Source organism: Mirounga angustirostris, unplaced genomic scaffold (assembly GCF_029215605.1).
Source record: "Mirounga angustirostris isolate CCGP_5_RB_7025 unplaced genomic scaffold, mMirAng1.0.hap1 SCAF_7, whole genome shotgun sequence".
Lineage (NCBI taxonomy): Eukaryota > Metazoa > Chordata > Mammalia > Carnivora > Phocidae > Mirounga > Mirounga angustirostris.
In genome coordinates this window covers 64095227-64117477 of record NW_026991715.1, presented here as the reverse complement: position 1 = coordinate 64117477, position 22251 = coordinate 64095227, and the positions used below count along the sequence as shown (strand labels likewise).

The following is a 22251-nucleotide window of genomic DNA, read 5'->3' as shown; positions in this document are numbered from 1 at the left end:
GCTCCTTGCTTAGAATGGGCAAACACCATTTGCCAAAAGCTATACATTTTCCACTCTTCTCATAATAAACACTGGATGCATTCTATCCATCACATTATTTAATCAGGGACAAAATACCTAGATTATGTGGTCCCAAACAGTGTGGGGGAAGCATAAAGGCTAACACTGAAAAATAACTAGCATACTAGGTCAATTTGCAGGTTTGGGGGAAAATAACATCCAATAAATTAAATCAGTATGGCTTACTTCATTTATTTATGTATGCTTCACAGCTGCAGCATTCATACATGAACATTCAAAACTTTATAAAAGATTAAAATGGTTATATATACAAAATTTCTTTCTTTGAATGTGTGTGGTTGTTTTAACAATCCCCCACCCTCCAGAACCCTTAGGTCTGTATCCATTTGAAATGTGTTGATCTGTGATCTTGCAAGTTAGTGTTATGAAAGCCATTAAAAAGGAGACCTGGTTGAGTTAATAATTAGCACGTTGACCCCTAAAAAAATGCTCCTGGTCCTAGAAAAGTCCTCCATTCAGGCCTTTCTTGTAAGTGAAGAAAAAGGAACGCAGCAAAGAAGAGTTCCACGGTGCAGTCCTTAGTTCTGTGGGGATCCTGTCAGCCGGGCTTCAGGGTCACACGGAAGCAAACTGCACTTACGGCTGACATGGCGCAGTGACCTACAAGACCTTGTGTTTGTTAGTTGTCTCGGAAAAGCCGTCCTCAGTCTTGCTGACAAAGGGCAAGTGAAACCATTTCCAGCCTAAACAAACTACAAAAAGCAGCCGAACCAATGATTAAAGACCTCTGAGGCTCCATAATCATCATTAAATATGCCCAAACTCTGTGTGACTTTTTATTTTATATACAGGATTAAAATCAACATTAAATCATCTTATTTACATTGCCATTGGTGCTGAAATGGAGCTTTTTAAATAGTACAGTAGGCTGGTATACGTTAGAAAATGGTCTGCACTGGAGGCAAATAGAAAACTAAAGAAATTAGATAGGCTGGAAACAGTTACTTTCTGCCCTCATTTTCTTTCATTTTGTTAGCGCTCTTTTTGAATGCCAATACTTTCATCTGAAACGTTTTGGGAGCACAGCAACCCCAAATGACTGGACGGTGGTCCAAAAATCCGAACCAACTGATAGTACTTCTTGAGGTGATAGGAAAGGCACAGGAAGTTAGGACTTTGGCTGCAATGATGAAAACACAGGTTCGCCATGTTAGGGGTCAGCGCCTGGACTCCTGCCACCTCCGGCTCCAACGGTGATCATGTTTTGTTGTATTTATTGAATTGTCCTTTGCTGATGAGGAATTTTTAAAGTATTTCTTAGAGTAAGTCCTTTGGTATGCAGACGCTACATGGAAGGAAAGAAAGAAAGAAAGAAAACACAACAATATTACTTGCTCCATACCCTAAACTACCAATACCGTAGCCATAAAATGAGCGTGTCTAGTAGTTGTTATAGCACGGTTGTCCATTCTTTCTAAAGGACCACTTACGGTTCAGGCAGGTAATTTTAGGCATAGCCCATCTTCCATTTCCGAGGCAACGGATAGTTGGAAGGTGGCGTTGAATGAAACCATCTTTGCAGTGATATCTAATCAGAGAGTTGATTTCATAACGAGGTTTCATCTTTCCAAAGGTCTTGGCGTTTTCTACAACAGGGGGCTGGCCGCAGGCAACTAAAGAAAAGTAAACTGGGTTATTGCCAAGTAATCTAAATATTTCTATTAGTATGAATCTTTTTTTTTTTCTCTTTCCCTTTTTCTGCTACCCAATCAAGCACCCTCATCAAAGGCAATCATTTAGAATTAAAGAATTGAAATTCTTCAAGAGAAATACTAAATACTGAGGCTCTGGGCCGAGTTTAAATCTCAGATTATATCACCTTCAGCTGTGTTTTATTAAAAACCATTGGGCTAAGTGATCATATATTCATCTATCCATCTGGAAGGGTCACTTTTCTGAAAAATTCCAAATTAAAAAGCATCTGTCTCGTGCCAACATGTGGCTTGTCGGTATTGTCTCCATCAGCATCCTAAAGTTTGTATTTATTACCCACCTTCAATTGGAACAATATGGATTTGTGACAATTAACTATCACAGTCACCTCCCTGAAAAAACTTACAATCTATAATAACTTCGTAGTTTTAAAATATGGATAAAATATGGACAAAATATGGATAAAATATGGACAAAATATGGATTCCTAAGTATAAAGAAAATATCTCTGGTTCCCTTTATGTTTATTTTCTCTGTCTGTCTTCTGCCTGGCAACAGGGGGAAAGTCAGGACATAGCATCCATGCCTCAGTTTTGTAATTAACTTATAAATTTCAACTCTTCAGAAGGGCTAATAAAGGTAAATCTTGGAATATATAACCATCATTTTAAATTTACAATGAATAATTCTGAATATCAACAAACCTAGCAATGTAGAAATAACAAAAAAGAAATAGCAGTAAAAGAAACCTAGCAATTTTGAAATTCAAAAAGCTGGGAAAATTGATTCAACTGAGTGTGTATTAACTTACAGTTGTATTCAACATTAGTGTGTTGTTAAAATGATATACTTCAATAATTAACTTTTATTAAGTGATTGTGTTTTGCTGTATGTCTCTAATAAAAACATAACTTCAAAATAATTTCCCTAAATGGCACCTCCTTTCCATAGTTTACTTTGAGAATTCTGATATCACAAAGCCCATGTCATATGCTCTCATGAAATAATGCAAATCTTTAACGGGAGAATGATTACCAGAAACCTTGGTACCAAGATGTCTGGATGTCAACATCCTAATATCAAAAGTTTACAAATTTTAATGTATTTACATATTCAGAAGGCTGTTTACAACCATATTCTTTTGCAATAACAAATGTGGTTTCACTTAAATATTCTGTTCCTCTAATTTATTTCTGCCTGACAAAATAGCTTGGAACATATTGACCTCATGACAAAGTTATCTTTAAAGAAACACAATCCAAGCATATCTTTTTATTCACATAAGGGATTGTCACTCAGACATAACCTAAAAATACATTATGAAGTCATACTATCTATAACTAAGAAATTAGAAATATTTATTCATGTAAATATTTGATCTTCACAAATTCCTATAAGATAAACTGAAATCTCTATTAAAAAATGTCATTTTCAATTAGTAAACTACACTATGTATATGGATCAACAATAACTCCAATCTGAGATCTCTATAGCCTATACTGGTCTAGATACTAGCAAGTATCAGATAGAAGGAAACCAAAGAGATACAGAAGGTTAAAACTATCAATTAGATAATTCATTTATACTTGATTCTGTGCTATGTCAATAAATTAAAAGTTGTCATTATCAGTGTATAGATTTCTTCCAAAACTATATATGAAGACTTAAAATAAAGCTAAAATAATTCAATGAGTGTAGTATTGGAAAGGGCAGGCAAATAGACCAGAAATAGATCCACACATACATGCTCGATACTTGACAGAAGCAACATGGCAGAAGAGTGGGGGAAAGGTAGTTTTTTCACTTGGACAACTGGGTATTATTATGGATAAATATGCACTTGGTTCCCAACCTCAGAGAATACATGGGAAATCAATTCTAGATGGTTTATATATAAAAATAAAAAAGGCAAAAACTATAAAACATTTAGAAAATAATATAGAATATCTTTCTGACTTTAGGGTAGGTATAAATTTCTTAAGACACAAAAGGGTTTGAACTCTAAAGGAAAATGCAACAAAATAAGAGAATTCTGTTCATCCATAAATACCATAGGGTAAAAGTAAAAACAATGTACAAACTGGGAAAAGATAATATGCAACATATATAATTGTCAAAGGATTACTAACCAGGATATAAAAAGGATGCCAATAAATCATCATATAAAGGAAAAGCAATCAATTTTTAAAAATAAGGAATAGACATGAACAGAAACTTTACAAAAGAGCTATAAATGAGTGGCATGTAAGTATATGAAATGATATTCAGGGAAAGCTATCCAAGAAAATGCAGATTAAATCACAAGAGATAATATTTTATACCCACTAGATTGGCAAAAATCTCAAAGTCCAATAATATCAAATGTTAGAGAAGATGTAGAGTAACAGGACCTCTTACATATTGCTGGTGGGAGTGCAAATTGGTACAACTACTTTGGAAAACAATCTGGCATTTTCTAGTAAATTTGATGGTACATATATCCTATGACTCAGCAACATCACTCCTGGAAAAATACCCTACGGAAGCTCACATAGGCCTGCTAGGAACAAGTTCAAGAATGTTGATAGAAACAGTGTTTATAATAGCAAAAACACTCATAATAACCCAAATGTCTACTGACAGGAGAATTGGTAAATAAAATATTATATAGTTAGGGCGCCTGGGTGGCTCAGTCGGTTAAGCGACTGCCTTCGGCTCAGGTCATGATCCTGGAGTCCTAGGATCGAGTCCCGCATCAGGCTCCCTGCTCGGCAGGGAGTCTGCTTCTCCCTCTGACCCTCCTCCCTCTCATGCTCTCTGTCTCTCATTCTCTCTCTCTCAAATAAATAAATAAAATCTTTAAAAAAAAATAAAATATTATATAGTTATACATAAAATACTATAAGCAGCAAAATGAAGAAATACAGCTAAATGTGTCAACATGGATAAATCTCACAAACGATGCTGAAAAAAGCAAGTCACAAAATACATACAGGATGATTCTACTTGAAGTTCAAAAATGTGCAAAATGAAACAATTTGTCATTTACAAATACAAGCATGTGTGATAATACTAAAGAGAAAAGTGAGGGAATTAAGTCATTATCTATGGTTGGAATTGGAAAGTAAACAGATGGGATTGTAAGGGACCTTCAGGATGCTCCAAAGACGCGTGGACAGCATGCACTGTGTTCTTAAAAAATAAATAAATACATACATATGCTTTGAGAATGACGTTACCAAGAACAACTAGCATCTGTTCAAGAACAAGACACCACTGAGCGATTCCTAGTACAGGGAGGTGAGGTTGAAGCATAGCCCTGCACCACAGAAACCAAGACAGACGACATTAGTGGATAAGAGAAGGGGTTAAATGTTGACCACTTTGCTCCTCCCCCAGGACTGTGCAGCACCATGTGCAGAGGTCTTTCCTGAGCCGCACGTTCCCACAGTTGAAAAAAAGAACCCCGGAAGACAACCAGCCTCCCCCCAGCATTGTGGGTTGCTTTGTGGGAGCCCTACTCTGCTCTTGCACCACAGGGCTTACAGGGGGCTATTTAGGGTCCAGCCATTGGGAATCTGAGTGTGACTGTGAATGGGGGAGGGCCCTGCAACAACCAGCACTTGAACCTTGGCAGACCAAATTCATACGTGCAGTGCCTAAGTAGTAGCCCCAGGCAGCAGCTTTGCTTACCTGCAGAGCCCAGGCAGAAGCACACTGTGACCACGGACCTTGGCGGGGGACAGCTCGCCTCATTCAGATCCTCAAATAAGGACTTTTGCCAGCCCTAGAGCCCGGTTTGCCCACATCCAGGCAAGGTGCTGGGTCACAGCCCCACCTGCTGTGGACAGTGTCTTCCAGGCCCTCTGACCAGTAGTGCTGATGACAAGTCCAAACAACTCAGTTTAAAAATGGGCAGGGGCGCCTGAGTGACTCAGTTGGTTAAGCTACTGCCTTCGGCTCAGGTCATGATCCCAGGGTCCTGGGATCGAGCCCCGCTTTGGGCTCCCTTCTCAGCAGGAAGCCTGCTTCTCCCTCTCCCACTCCCCCTGCTTGTGTTCCTGCTCTCACTGTCTCTTTCTGTCAATTAAATAAAAATTAAAAAAAAAAATGGGCAAAGGGCCTGAAGAGACATTTCTCCCAAGATCTATGAAAGGCCAAGAGGTAGGTGAAAAGATACTCAACATCACTAGTCATGAAGGAAATGCAAATTAAAATCATAATGACGTATCACCTCACACCTGTTAGAATGGCTATCATCAAAAAGACAAAAGATAGCAGATGCTGGAGAGGATGTGGAGAAAAGGGAACCCTTGTGAGACTGTAAATTGGAACAGATACTAGGAAAGTAGGGAGTAGGTTTGGGGGATCCTCAAAAAATTAAAATAGAACTGCCATATATCCAGTAATTCTGCTTCTGGGAACATATCCAAAGGTAACAAAAACACCAACGCTAAAAGGTATCTGCACCCCCATGTTCACTGCAGCATTATTTACAATAGCCAAGACATGGAAACAACCTAAGTGTCCACCAAGGAATGAGTGGATAAAGCGGTGGTATATATACATACATGTACAATGGAATATTATTCAGCCATAAAGAATGAGGAAATCCTACTATTTAGGACAACGTGAATGGACCTTGAGGGCATTATGCTAAGTGAAGTATGTCAGACAGAGAAAGACAAATACTGTATGATCTCCCTTACATGTGGAATCTAAAGCAAATCTAAAATCTAAATCTAAGTATGTGGAATCTAAAACAAACAAACAAAAAAACAGGAAGAGGAGGAACAAAAATAAAACCGAACAGACTCGGAAAAGGAGATCAGACATGTGGTTACCAGGGTTGGGGGTAGGAGGTGGAGGAATCGGAGGAAAGTGGTGAAAGGTACAAACTTCCAGTTGTAAGGTAAGTTCTAAGGATATAATGTAACATGATGACTGTGGCCAACACCGCTGTATGATACACAGGAAAGTTGAAGAGAGTAAATCCTAAGAGTTCTCATCACAAGGGGAAAATTTTTTCCCTTTATTCTTTTCTTCTTTCTTTTCCTTTTATTTTATCTATGTGAGAAGATGGATGTTAGCCGAACTGTGGTAATCATTTCACAATATATATATAAATCAAACCATCATGTGGTATGCCTTAAACTTATACAGGGATGTCTGTCAATTATCTCTCAGTAAAACTGGAAAATATAATCCTCTTTACAAGTATTTAATTGAAAGTAGAATTACTTAGGTCTATATGTTTAAAGGTGTCTAAGATAATCTGAAAGGAGAAATGAGTCGTTTATAAAAGTCTACAGACATTTATAAAATTCCCCAGAGTACTGCTTAACAAAGAGGTAAGTCTCTATGATTCAAAGTCAGACAGGAGGATGATAAAATACAAGAATCGTTTTGTTTTGTTGTTTTGTTTTGTTTTCCCTTTAATGAGGTGGATCCAATGTTTTATAAATCTCTTTCCCCCTTGGGAAATGCAAACCATGGTGCTGTTTTTGTGAAACCTTTGTAGCTGTAGGGCTGTGGTGGTCAACCTGGGGGCAGTTCTCTTCCTCTCCCTCCCTCCCCAGGGATAGGTGGTAAAGTCTAGAGACACTGAGGGTTATTACAAAGCAAAGGAGGAGGATGTGGAGTGGAGGAGAATGTTACTGGCATTCAGTGCATGGAGAGCAGAAATGCTGCCAAACCTGCAATGCACAGGACAGCCCCCACAACTAAGCATTATTTGGACCAAAAGATGAACAGCGTTGCTGTTGAGAAACCCTGCTCTAGGAAAAAGTAACAGGGTAAATAGAAGAATGCTCGGATCACAAAGGGAAAAGCATGACTCCAGGGAACATTTGGAGATCTAAGAAGACAAACATGACATTCGGATTAAGACAAACAGTTCATTAAAGACTTCTTCACTAGAAACAGGGAAAACAGCAAACACTTGATTTGCTATTTTCATGAGTCCCATGCAGAAGTGAGGAAGTAACGCACAGGGCCGGGGAAGCTGCTCATACAGGAAGGATATTCAGAGTCAATTCCGCTTTAGGTAAGAGAAAAGCAGAGAGAGTGACACGCCAACAGTTGAGTTTCACTCAAGCTCTGTGTATCTCAGTGTTTTCTTTCTTCTGATAGAATTTTACTATTAGTCTTTCCTAAAACATCTACAGAGTGTGTATTTTTAGTTGATTATTTTTTATCCAAAGACAAATAAATCAAATGGATTTCATATTTTACATTTGTACTCTTCCTCGATCAAAAAGTCTGGGTAAATTTGGAGGCTAAATGTTCATGTTCTAACACCATTATCAATTGGAAGTAGGTTAAAAAAATTTTATGGAATTCCTATTTTTTACAGGAAGAAGTCTAGACAGTGTGCCTTAGAAATGCAAACATATTGGTCAATAATAAACACTTTTTAAAATCAGCATTCATAATTTTATCTGTTTAATGTCAACTAAGCAAGTCTCATTACAAAGCTTACATTTCAAATGTTATTATTTTATCATATGTTGAAGGTATTTAGCCAGAGATATAACAATGCTGTTTTGTGCTATTGTTTACACCCATGGAACTCCTAAGGGAATGATGAAAAAATTCAAATGCCTACAAAGACCAGGCACTTAACCACAATGAGGGAAGGAGCAAAGAGCTGGAGATTGCAGTCCCCACTGAAGGAGGGTGGTGGTTTTGAACACTCATAAATTTGAACAGGGACCAAGTGGTACCAGTTCTTATTTTTTTACAAAAGTAAAAAATCCAGATTATTTTATAATATATCCCAATTTTTAAATGTTGACAACGAATTTTTCTAAATGTTCTCCTCATTAGAATAAGCAGGTGGATAGGGCTCTTGGGCTGGCACTTTGTTTTCTTAAAGATACTGCCAGGTAGTTGTTTTGTTTTGTTTTAATATAAATGCTACATTGTTATCTTAGCATCTGACATCTAAGGTAAAGACCTTACTGAAAACAAACTTTTCAAATGTATTGGAAGAGTGAAATATTCCAGAAGCAGCAAGAGAGGCCATACATGACATGCAGTTCGTGTCTTGAAGTAATGAAGTTTATTCTTCCTGAATTCACTTGATAACTGAAATGCAGATTAAGTACATTATTAATTAATCATTACCTGTTCCTTTCTTGCAGGTATAGGTGAGATGATAATTGCAGGGAACATCATTCCATTGGCCATTCTCATGCCAAATGATTACAACACAATCTTCTCCAGCAGAAAAGAAGCTGTCTGGCTGGTTGGGCCTCCAGTTCTCATATTGCTGTGAAAATGGAAGAAGGACAGAACTAAATACTTGATAGTTAAAAAGTAGCAAATGATAAGAGTGACGGAGCCATGACATCACAATGGAATGAGAACAACCAGACTTTTGAACCATCTAACTGAAATTATTTTAATGGTAAAGACTTTTACACTCTGAGTGGAAAATATATGTATCTCAAAATCTCTCTTCAACAAATACGTATTTTTTATCCTTTGGCAGTGAGATCTGTCTGAGAAATTTTGTTCTAGTTATACTAGATTTCTAAATACATAATCAATGCTCAACTTAAGAAATTTAATCATGTTATTATTATTAAATGTAACAATATTAATGGAAGTGGAAATAGAGAAAAAAAATCCATAATCCAGTCACTTGGTCATGTTTTCTTCCAGGCCTTATGTGCAGGTATAATTTTATGTAGTTGTGATTATAGGGCAATAGGATTTTTATTCTTCCTTGTACATCTTTATCTATAGGTACTATAAAGTAGTATATCTATAGGTACTATAAAGTACCTTTTCTTGCCTTATTTAATGTGATTGTCTTTATCTAAGTTCATTTATTTGGTTAAAAGAATTGAGACTTTTGCTATATTTATTTTTTATAGTTATCCAATATACATATACCCATTATTTCATATTCAACCTTCCTGAGTAATTCTGTTGTAGATGTGATTCCTATGTGCACCATACAGTTAAGTTTTGCTTTACAATCTAAACTGGAAGTTGTTCTCTCTTAATAGGAATATTTATCACATTTAAGCATATTGATATAAAAGATAAGCTTTTAAAAATATCTTACTATGGGGTGCTGGGTGGCTCAGTCAGTTGAGCATCTAACCCTTGGTTTCAGCTCAGGTCATGATCTCATGGGCTCCAAGCTCAGTGGGGTTTCTGCTTGAGAGTCTCTCCCTCTGCCCCTACCCCAACTCACACATGGGTGTGTGTGTGTGTGTATGTGCTCTCTCTCAAATAAATAAATCTTTAAAATATTTATATATATCTTACTATAAATATATATTTGCTTTTCTTTGTGTAATGTATGTTCAGATACTGTATTGAATTTTACTGATTTGATGTTTTTCCACTGGTTATCTTTATATCTATATCTTTAGATGATATCTTTTTTTTAAAAGATTTTATTCATTTATTTGAGAGAGAGAGAGCACAAGCAGGGGGAGCGGCAGGCAGAGGGAGAAGCAGGCTCCCCGCTGAGCAGGGAGCCCGATGCAGGACTCAATCCCAGGACCCTGGGATCATGACCTGAGCTGAAGGCAGATGCTTAACCGACTGAGCCACCCAGGCATCCCTAGATGGTATCTTTTGATTCCCCAGTCTGAGCAATGATATATAACCAGAAATATATTTTGCCTTCTATCAAAGTAACAGCTGTCATTTGTTTCACACCTATAATGGATGAAGCCCTCTTCTAGGTTCTTGGTACGCATTATCTCTTAAAAGTATCTAGCAGGATTAAGAGTAACTTGGACCTCTGAGATATTAAGCACCCAAGATTCTTGGGTTTACTTTCAATTTCTATTACCTTAAAATGCTGCCCCCATAACCAATAATTATATGAAAAACACAGCCCCTGCCGATTCCAAAATAATAAACTTTGGACTATAAATCAGAGAGTGACCTCCTGGTCTTGGGTATCCTTGTAACTAGAATGTGATATGGGACAAGTCTGTTCAGTGTCTTTCTGGCTCAACTTGAGAATCACTTTGCCAATCTGCTTTGCCTACTGTCACGTTGTACATCCCATCTAACACTGACAACACTGGTAGAGACAAACTGCCTTCACTTAGTAGAAGGACAGATTCAGATTTATGTGATGATGGCTAATATGCCTATCTTTCCTGGGCCTACAGATCTATAAGTCTTCCCTTGAATTATATTTAAAATAAGTCTGTGGCTTGAAACAATGAATTACGATATTTTATTTGGGAAAGATAAAGTCAGAGAAGAAAGAACTGTATGTAAGAGTAAGGCAATTGTTTCCAATTCAGGACATGCCAAAAAAAACAAAACAAACAAACAAACAAAAAAGGCACCATGGTTACTTTTACATCTTTTAAAAACATATAATAAAGAGATGAGAGAATATCTGTATTTTTTTCTTCTCAGAAAAACAAATAGCTTTTAAAACTTTTAAGTATGGTAAAAACCTTGATCTTTGATAAAATAATTTGTGAGAAGATCTAAAGTTTGAAAGCCTCCAGATTAAGAGACCTTCTACTTCTCCTTCAATCTCTTTGCCTAGCTTTGCTTTAAAATCCTCCTCAATCATGCCAAAATTAAGAGAGGAGATAAGAGATTCCTGTTCTGTAAAAAAGAGTCTTTGGAAAGTAATAAAATTGCAAAGAACCAAGGTAAGCTTAGTGAAGGTACTGTGGTGTTTTTGTTTTTTCCTAGTGGAAATCCAGAAATTATATGGACTGAAATCCAATTCTAGTAGCCTGAATGGTACCACTGAGTTACTGTCCAGATGGTCTTGGGAAGGTTGCTCACAGGACCATACTCACCAAAGCGTCTTTGACTGGCAGGTCTCCCTGCAACCAGGAATGACATTTGCTCTAAAATGGGTTTCTAATTATTTCTCTATTTTCCTTCGCTTTGCTAACTGACCTCCCTTATCATCTCTCACCTTTCACCCATGAAACCTTTTTTTGTTTTGTTTTTTGCTACTCTTTTTAAATAGATAAAAGGAACTGGGACAAGAAAGCAGAGATATAAGTCACATTCAGTCTGTTGCTGATGTATATAATATAACTAAGTGGCCTTTAACAGACAAATTAAAGCAGGATCAAAATAAAAATTCTTAAACTAAATGAAATTAAATTAACAAAGGAATAGGAATGCCTTGAAACTAACAAAGATCTGTATTTAATTCTATTTAATGGCCAAAGGTTCCAGAGTTCTTCAAATACTTATGGATTCTGGAGCTCAGTAATTTCTAGGTTACTTTCTAACTAACCTCTTTCAGGAAACGAGTTAAAGTCCTCAAAGGTGGACAATTTTACAACATCTCAAAAGAATGTTGTAATGCTCCCTGCCTCCTTGTCCCTGCCTACACTGCTCATGTCTCTTCCTTGCTTTATTTGTCTTCATAACAATTATTAACTTCTCATGTCCCACATAATTTATGTATTGTATTTTCTCCTCCTTAGTAGAATGTAAGCTCATTGAAGACACGAATTTAGGGTTCTTTTGTTTACTAGTGTATCTTCAGTGCTAGGAATTATGCCTGGCACACACTGGTCCTGATATTTAGGAATAATGAACAACAGCATGTGTTGCATTCTTCCTCATCCATATCTACTAATCGAAGATGTTGCTTGCTGCCACCAACTGCTAGGCCAGACAGGCAGCACCATCCTGGAAAACAGCTGGTAATACATATCAAGAGCCTCAAAAAGTTCCAAGCCTTAGACCCCATAATTCCACTTCTAAAATTCTATCCTAAAAAGTAATCAGAAATGTGAACAATAGTTTATCTAAAATATTATTTATACTAGCAGTAAATGGGTAAAAATCTATAGAGTGAATACATATTCAATAAATTATGGCATGGGTATGGTCAGACAAGTGGTATATTATATAACCATTAAATATCTTGTCTGCGAAAAATATATAAGGAGATGGAAAATATTAAAAGACGTGTTAAGTTAAAATTAAAAAGCAAAATACTAAAAATACGCAATGATCCAAATTTTACACATACTCTCACATACAGCTGTGTGTGGTGCGTGTGCACACCCATGTGCATGTCTGTGAAAGACCAAAAGGAAATGCAGTAAAATGTGACAAAGTTTATATCTGAGTTATATGAAACAGAGATAATATTTTATTCTATACACTTATATGCTTTCCACTTCCCTAGAGTGAGCATGAATTATTTTTCGAATCGGTAAAAATGAACATTGTAAAATGATCTATGCAGCAATCAGAAAGAACTTATAAAATTCTTAGCTAACCCTTTTCTAATCTAACCTCAACAAATACCACTTCAAGTTACCAGTTACTTGACTGCCATGGATTTTGCAGCTGACATTTCCTCCTGATCTGAACAATGACCATCTCATTTTCACACTGAAATGAGATTCAGATTCCATGCCACTGAAGTGATTCTCAGGGCTTAAGCTGCCCAGACTCAGACCCCTGGTAAAAGATTTAATTGTTTTTGGTGGGAATTACATTTGGCTTGCAACAGTCATTTCAAACCTGTGTTCTGTGTTGTTGCCTGGGCAGAACTGTGGGTTAATGGTGCAGGACCAAACTTTGGGTCTGTGGTTTTTACAGGAATGTCTGATACCCACAGGCATGTCACACTATTACCTCATATCTGATAGCTCCATTGTGCAGATTTATTTTGGCTAGGATGCTTTGATTTTGCTCCATGTTATTGCTTAACTAACTTAGCAAAGGAAACTTCACTTTTCTGAATAACTTTCTTTGTTTCCCCCTAAATTCTTTACAGCTTTATTTTTAATATCACTTGCAGAGGAAAGGGTATAAAAAATAAATCGTTGACTTCAGGTTTAATAATGTATTTTTTTTTCACTAAAATTAAATGTTAGAAAAAGATCTCTGCTCAGGAAATCAATTCTGCATTATAAGAATGTAATAGAGCCTCTCTCATATAGGAAGTGTCTTATACATACAGAAACGTAGGTTCTTGGAATGAGCAGAGAAAAATGCCCCCACTTCCATCTTGATATTTTTCTCTTCATTTGGAATTCTAAGCAAACATCCTGGGTGATCTACCCTAGATCAACCCTCTTATAGGGCTGGATGGGCAAACTAAGAATTATTCCAAAAAAGCCAGCATGGTTTGCAGAGAATTCATTTTAACACCATCAACAAAAACAAATGCTGATTAGACCTCTGCACGTTTTTCTGTGTCTCAGAGACTCATGTGACCCCAACCCAAACCCCAAACTCTCATTGCCTCCCCCAGAAAGCAGAATTAGACAAAGACTATGTCTGAAAAGAGAACTCTAAATTATGACATAAAACTCAAGTAGTTGATGTAGAAGAAGCCAACTCAAGATAGAAAATTTTCTACATGTTCTATAACAAACTTGTACTTTATTAAGAGATAATTATTTTATATCAGTATGAAATTGCTTAATGTTGTACATTATATGACAAAGTTACTCTTAGAGTTTCAGTTAAATGACTATTCTCTGTATCTGTGGAAAACAAAAGTGCCAAAAAAGACAACCATTTCAATTAAATTGGATTTAGTAACTTTCGGTTTTTGTTTTCTCTTTCTTTTTCCCCCCAAATGGGTTCAAACAAGTCAACTGCCAAAAGCATAAAATGATTCAAAAAACCCTGGCCAAAATACAACAGCGAAGCATGGTTCTTTCACATGAAAACTGTCTCCACAAACCAGAGAACTCATTTTGAACCACTCCTAATATCAAAAGGAAAAACTCAGAAAAGACTGAAGTTATTCATCAAAATCAATCAAACTTTATATATGCTTAGCTTACTTTGTTCCAAATAATCTGTATGTTATTGTCAAAAATTTGTTGCTGTCTCACATTGACATAGAAGTGAAGAATTAACCTGCAGGTTCTCTGGGGCACACAAGACTTCCCTGCCTGCCAAAGTTCTTCACTCTCAGTGAGTGACCTCAATTCCACACACCTACAAGGGACCTGACTCATTTTTCTCAAGCAGCATGGCTGAAGAGCTATTCTCTCCTCCCAGCTCTTTGCAAGTGTCCAACTTGATTCCATAAACATACTAAGGAGGGTAAAGTATGTGTGTGTGTGTTTGCGGGTAGAAGTGGGGGTCTCTTCTTTTGAAAGTTATTAGCAATCTACTAAAGTTAGGCAGGGTTGACATCCTTTCAAGCTCAATCTCTGGTTATATAGCGTCTAGGAGTCCCAACTATCATTCAGAGATACCGGACGATCTTTTTATCTTTAAAATACACACCACATGGCCATGATCAATGGCCCTAAAATCTCAGCAGATAACTGGTATCACAGCATGAACAAAATAAATTGATGATAAAAATGTAATGTGGCTAATTGACCTTTTCCTTATGCAGAGATAGATAACTGCCTTTTTTTCTGAGGTTAAAAAAAATTATTTCAGAAATACAGAAGATTTAGAAATAAACCAGGTGCCTTGCTTTGCTTTAAAAAAGGAGTTTCTTGGGTTCAGCTTTGAGCATGGCTCTCAGTTAAAGAAAAGAAACAAGATATCCAGCATTAATCAGTTACTGCTGTGACAGTCACAACCCAGCTGGTCCTTTACTTGATACATATATAAGCAAATCCATTTATGAGGAAAAATGTGAACAGCTAGGTAGTGAAAAGGAAAGACTGGAGCAAGGAAGGTTCTTGAAACACAGAATGACTTAGTCTTATCCCTCCATGCAACATTCCAAATAGTATGTTTTTCTGTATCAAGTTTTTTTTAAAAACGTCTTTCCAAGAGAACGTCAATTCAGAAATCAAAACTTAGAAGGTACAAGGTCATGTTTCAACCTCTAGTGGAGAAAGAATCCCCAAAACCCTAAACTCTTGTTTTTAAATCCCTTTTATCAGCATCTTAAAACAAAGAAGTTTTCAAAGCAATTGGTCCTATCAAAACTTCATTGATAATTAACTCTTCTCCATAATATTTGACCCATTTCAAATTCTTTTCATTGAGTTTTTATGATTTCTTAACTTGGTCAAATAATTACAAAGAATAATCACTGGCACTAACTAGTTCTAAAAAGTCAGATACTCTTTAGAATCTCTTGATTTCTCTTCCTCTCTACTGAAAAGAAAACAGAATTTTCACAGACACTAGATCAAACTGAAGTTCATCTTTTTGTGACACACAAAGGTGAGATTTATCACTATCACTCACATACATAGAAACACAGACAGACAGACACACACACACATACACACACACACACAAATACAGTACTTCTTGGCACTAGGGAAGAATTATCTAAGATGTTTAGAAATGTCCCTATTTCCACAGACCTGTGTGGCAGATAGGTTCTCACCATAAATACAACACAGATCCAAAATGGTTAAAGAGTTAGAGGAATAAACAGCAATAGACCTCTTGAGATGCTAAAATCAATCTGTCCATTAGACAGACTTGATAGCTAAATGAACAATTCTTACACACTAGTCAACCACTGAGTACGGTTCGAATTTGTGCCTGAGAAAGAAGTACAAATTATTTCAGATTGTGGATCTTTAGGGTCTCTCATTATAACTGAAACTGCAAATCTTGAATCTACAGCTGCCAAGGGCCTACTCTGTCTGTCTATCTATCTATCTATCTATCTATCTATCTATCTATCTATCTATCTATCTATCATCTATCATCTATTTATTTATCATCCACCTATCCACATATTTAGCTATAATTTTTTAGCTTAGATGGAGTCACTTTTTATTCTTTAAAATTCACTATAAGTTAGATGATCTTAAATGGCCACTTAAAGCCTCTATGTTTTAGAACTATTATGGATTTTGCCAAGTACACTTAAACAATAAATCATACACATTCCATTGATAGAAACCATTCTTGACATTTGTCCAGTGAAGCTGTCCTATGACATAATATATTATTGTACTTGTTGGGAAAACACTAAGTCTTCCAGCTATAATTCAGAATCTTTTTCCATGAAGAGTCTAGTCACTGCTTTCTACCTCCTCTCCTTCCCCCCAAACACTGCTAATTTAATTCACTGTAAAAAGTTTCATATGAAAACCAAAAAAGTTCTCTAGGTTCACATACCAATGAAACTGGCCAAGAAAAACTTTCCACTGTGTTCTATTACTGTGTATAAAGTAAAGATATGGAAAAGACTGGATCTAATATTTGCCTCAGTTGTTAGGACTTTACTAAGCATGTGACTCCCGTGTGTTAGCTTCACACTGCATTTGAAAAATCATCTAATTTCACATTTAACTTTCAGGTTCACAATATAATGCAAACCATACTAGAATTTTTAAACTCAAAATTACAGGCACTTAATTCACGGGGAATACTATTCTTACTAGATCTAAGAGGAGTTCTGGGTAAGCGAAGTTTTGAAACACAAAATACAATATGGCCACTAGGTGGTGATCTCCATCCATTATTATATTATGAATTACGAACTAAGTTACTTAACGGAATTTACAATACCCACCAAAGTCATGATTATTTACTTCATGTGGCAAGATTACAGGATTATCTGTGACATGTCCTCTCAGTTTTGGGAGGGAAAGCATGAAGAGAATACTTTGCTAGAAGATGGACCTCGGCTAAACAGGGTTTACCAATGTGATTGCATTCTTTTTTGTCACAGGTCATGGCAGCTATAATCTGAATTTCCTATCTGACTGGAAAGTTCATCTACGATAGTTTATTTTTCTCCATTTTGCCTTTTTTTTTTTTTAAGATTTTATTTATTTATTTGACAGAGAGATGCACGGCTCGATGTGGGGCTTGATCCTAGGACCCTGGGATCATGACCTGAGCCGAAGGCAGATGCTTAACGACTAAGCCACCCAGGCACCCCGCCTTTTAAAATTATCAGATCATTTATGTTTACATCAATGGTGAAACTGCATCAGGAACAAAGACAAATATATCTTACAACAGGCCAGATCATAAACACCCACCTATGCATGCAAATTAATGTCTGCAGTGAGATTCACATGTTGTTTGTTTTTAGGCAAAAACTTATCCAGACTAATCATAAAAAGTGGCACTCGGACTAAGAGCCGATTTCTCTGTGTGCAAAGCCCTGTCACCTGGGACTGAGGGTGCCACGGCTGTGCTCTCACGGCTACAAGTAACACCCAAATGCAGGCGATGCCAAGGGGAAACAGATAACCACCAGGTATAAAAGCAAACTCCACAAATAGAAAACGCTTTCCCAAAAGGACTGCTTCCCCATTTGAACCATATGCTGATAAGAAACCACCTTTTCACGAAATAAAGAACTCAGAATAAGCACTCTGGGTTACCCCCAGCCTTTCAGAACAGAGGTCAAACGGTTATCTGCAAGGAAGTTAGGAGGACTACTTATTACAGAAATCAAAACATTTGGTCACTTTAAAATGCCTTTGTCCCCCCTAGATGGCTGTGGTACACAATAGGCATTTGTCTCCAGTCTGTGGGGGGCATATTTCACTTTGTTTCACTTAACTCCTAGGGGCAAATGACCTGCCTTCCAGGAGAGATATACCTCTTTTGATCCTTGTACTTGCTTAAGGTTCCTCTGGCCTGGGTCCCGCTTTATTTATGTTTTAAAGGAGGTTATGGTTTTGCTGTTGTCTTTCAGTGGAACACCAAAAGGAAAAGAGTAGCTTTGTTTTAACAGAGAAAGAGACATTTGTTTTAGTGTCATTGTCCTGGGCTGGCAGGCTGGAATTGGATCCTACAAACTTGAATATGCTGAAGGGAAGAAAAACTAACTTGGGGTCTCCTGATAGTTGTTAAAGTGGCAATATGCCCATTATTTTCCTGGCTGGCAAATCTCTGTGCGGGAGAGACAATCTGGCAGCTCTTGAGTCCAGCACTAATCTCGCGTAATAGCGTGAGCTCACTGCCCTACAAAGCTGTAATTATCAACAGCATTTTCCAAAGGATGTGAGTTCCTCCCACTGTGAGAGCACTTGTTGGGGGGGGGGGCGGGAGGGGGGCAGACAGAGCCCCACGGAGCCCTTTGCATTTAACCCCCACCTCAAATGGTGCCGGTGGGTTCCTTCAGCCCCTGCTTGTTTGCACAGGTCTTCAGTCAGGAAGTGCTAACAATCCACATGCAGTGGGAAACTGCCAAAACCCATTCCACATTTTTGTTTGCCTTTTCCATGAATTGCGCTAAAGCAATTAGCAATTAAATTTAAATATCTGTACGGGATTTTAGAGTTTCACAGAGCACTGCTTCAAAAGCATCTGTGAGAGGAACTACTGCATTGATAATTTTTTTAAGGATAATCTTTTCAATGATGCAATGGTTTTCCAGTGATAGGTAAGTGTTCTTCCAGCTATCTGACGTATCACTAGCTATCTCACTCAAGGAAAGGCAAGGCAGAGATGAGGGTTTTGTGTTCCGGAACCACTCTATGACTTGTTATATTTCACACACAGAATCACAAGAACCAGTTCTTGGTTTCCAATCAAGTTGAACTGCAGCATAAGTAAAAATTTTTATGAAGAGCTCAGTGGTCTTTTGCAGAACTGAAACTGAGAATTCTTCCACTCATGAGTAATGTGTTAAAGGATGAGGAAACAGCATATGTTTTCCTTGGCTTTTAGGTTAATATAATGAAGCCTGTGAGGTTTAACATAATTAATGTTGATATGCAGTGTGACTTGTTCACAGAGAAGTGGCATTTGACTTGGAGCTCAAACCACACCACAGCTGACACACATCCATCTGCAAATATTTTTCGAAAGTCTTCTAACATTTTCAGGTAGAAAAAGTAAAACTTAAGTTTTTGGTTTGGGGGTTTTGTTTTTCATTGTTTTCTGCCAAATCATGGGCAATCCTTTCAAACGAGCAGAAAGCTACAAACAAGCTTGGAAAACACCGGGAATTAGTTCATACTCTTGATTCTCTTTTCAATGTCCAAGACATCTGGGAGAGGGAGGAGGATAGGAACCTTTTGTGTTTATAAAAGGGGAATAATGATACATCCCGCATAAAAAAATAATGGTTTATGGCCTGCGACTTGTTACTCCTTTTCTCTGCCCCTTTTAAGTGTCTCTTCCTGAGTTAAGGGCTATTTCTTTATGGTTTCTACCTTTTATCAAAGCTGGGTTTTCTCACAATACTTTGTGTGACAGACTGACATGTTTATTTATGAAAAAAAGTAAAGGGGCCTCCGTATTTAAAGTCAATCCACAAATCTGGCTCTTCTCACGAATCGACTCTAACCAGGAGGGTAAACTGCTGTCCTGAATTCCAGGTATGCTAGCTTTTGCCAGTGCTGAACCATGCTTATCCAAATGAAAAAACAAACAAACAAAAAGGCAAAATTCACTTATCTCCCAGAAATATTTTTCAAGTGGGATTTTTTAAGTGCAAAAGGCTACCAGTTAGCCTTTTATAATCCCTTTCATAACTACCAAGGGGTAAGATGAGTTGGTTAGAGCTAGAAAATAAGATATTTATGGTTCTGTGAATTAGTAACTTGTTTGAGAACTTGCTGGTTAGAGTCAGACAAGTGCAGAGGAGAGGAAGTCTTTCTGTTTCCTCCAGCAGTACGCTGGACCGTGAAGGAGGCCATGACTACTTCCCGGGAAGCTGACAAGCCAGCAAGCAGCCTCTCAGGGCGAGGCGGAGTGCCGACAGAATAGAGATGGCAGAAGGAAAATGTGAAAGGGACGTAAGAAAATGTTTTTTAAAAAATGCCTGAGAGTAAAGTCAGGGTCTTTGTTTGGTTTTTTTGTTTGTTTGTTTTTGCGCCAAACAAATCAAACTCTCCAAAGGTTCCTCAACATTTTTAAAAGGGAACTGCATTGTCAGTTCCGTTCAATCCTCAACCTCTGGCCAACACTACCTAAGGTGACATTTTCCTTTGAAGTGACTGCTTCTGATCCGCTGAAGCATCCAATCCCCAGTGGTGAGGGGTAAGCTTTGATGGTGCTACAGAAACTCACTAAAGAGAAGAGAGAAGGGACCAAATTCTCCCCCTGTGAGAATTTATTCCTAAGGGTCAGAGAGAGGAGGGAGCAAGGCGGTAACAGTTTTCATCTCTGAGGTCCACAGGTTGATTTTAAACCATTGGCTGGGGAGCTCTGTTATAAAAAGTAGTGTCACAAAGGCACCTAACAGTTTCCAGTCCCTAACTGTGCTATCCATGGACACACCATAGTCTATAGTTGAAAAGAAAGTTGTGGAAATGATTTTGCTAGGAAGCATATTGACAAGGCAAGATAAATGACTCCATAGCGTTCCCTCATGTCTGGTTCCCTCTGTGCTTGAAAGAACAGACTCAGATAGAAGGTGAATAAATGAAGCTCTGTCCAGCCTTAGGGGACCAATTCATCCTTGGTCAACCAATCTATAACAAATAAAATTGTCTCATAACATTCAGGAGTAAGATTTTCTTTTGCTTGTTTTACTACATTTTGGATTTGGATAATAAGGTTTTTTTTTTAAGTCATTCTCTTCAGAAAGTGCAATGACAGAATACGTGCCTATCTTGAAAAAAAAAAAATCCTCTTCCAAGTTTTGAGTAATTGTTGGTTTCCTAAAGCTTCATGGAAAATCTGTCCTGATATAACTCAAACCTGCATGGGTGGCAGAGGCTGAGAAGTTTGCTTTCCATTTTTTCTTCCCAGAGCTTATTGTAAATGTATTCTTGGGACAACCATGGACAAGACTGTTGTCACTTCCAGTAGGCACATCTGTTTTCCTTTGGGTTAATAACTTTTGTAAGATGCATTATGCTCAGCTATGTATATCTGTTTGGGGGGAACTTTTTTTTTTCCACCATTTTTGAAATCTCACCTATTATGTTTTAAGTTTTTCATACTGGTACAACATTAAATAAAATATTTAACTTAGATGAACAAGAATTGTCACAAAAAGATTCTGCCAAAAGACCTAGTTGGTCATTTCATGATTGAAAAGCTAACACAGTAAGTTGGTTGAGCAATGTATAAATATTAATTATCATTCAAAAAAATCATTTATTAAGTATCTATTTTTGTCAACAATTCTGCTAGGTGCTGAAAAAATAGAGATGAAAGTTAATCCCTGCCTCAGAAAGCTCAGTGGCAGGAAATCAGCCCCACAAGGCAGGAAATCAGTGGTAAGATGGGAAAAGGACACAAGGGGCTCTGGAACACAGTGGAGGAGCTCTTAGTCACACCCAAATGGGAAGGCTTCCTGGAAGAAGGAGACTCTTGGCTATGCAAGGCATTTGAACATTAATTCAATAAAATCAGGACAAGAGATGAGGACATTCTAAGCACTAGGGCAAGACTATGCAAAGACCTTCAGGAGTTAGATTGTCATGGCTTATTCCAGGAACTGTGAGTATTTTGAGACAAGACTGATACAGCTTAGGAGGGCAGGTGGAATTGTTGGGTTGGTATGGCACACTAATAATTAGAATTTTCTACTGAAGGCTAGAGGAAGGTATTGCAAGAGGAAGGTATTGCAGAATTTCAAAAAGAGAGCAACAAGAGTTCATAGCAGGGGGAGAGGCAGGTCATAGGCACTGGAAAACAGATCTGGGGGAAACACTTCAGACTAGTCATTCATTTAACAATTAGGTTAAAGAA

At 37.4% G+C, this 22251-nt stretch overlaps 1 protein-coding gene across 3 annotated transcripts in view; it reads right to left on the bottom strand.

The window, feature by feature from the left end:
- Window positions 1-227: 227 nt before the first annotated feature.
- VCAN (versican) overlaps window positions 228-22251 on the bottom strand; it is a 115413-nt gene continuing 93389 nt past the window's right edge. For all 3 annotated transcript variants that reach the window (XM_064596338.1, XM_064596339.1, XM_064596340.1), the window contains 3 exons: window positions 8842-8986; window positions 1512-1694; window positions 228-1366 (listed from right to left, as the gene is read on the bottom strand). In XM_064596338.1, the coding sequence (XP_064452408.1) occupies window positions 1239-1366; window positions 1512-1694; window positions 8842-8986 (456 nt within the window). In that variant the 3' untranslated portion in view covers window positions 228-1238. The remainder of the gene's footprint in view (window positions 1367-1511; window positions 1695-8841; window positions 8987-22251) is intronic.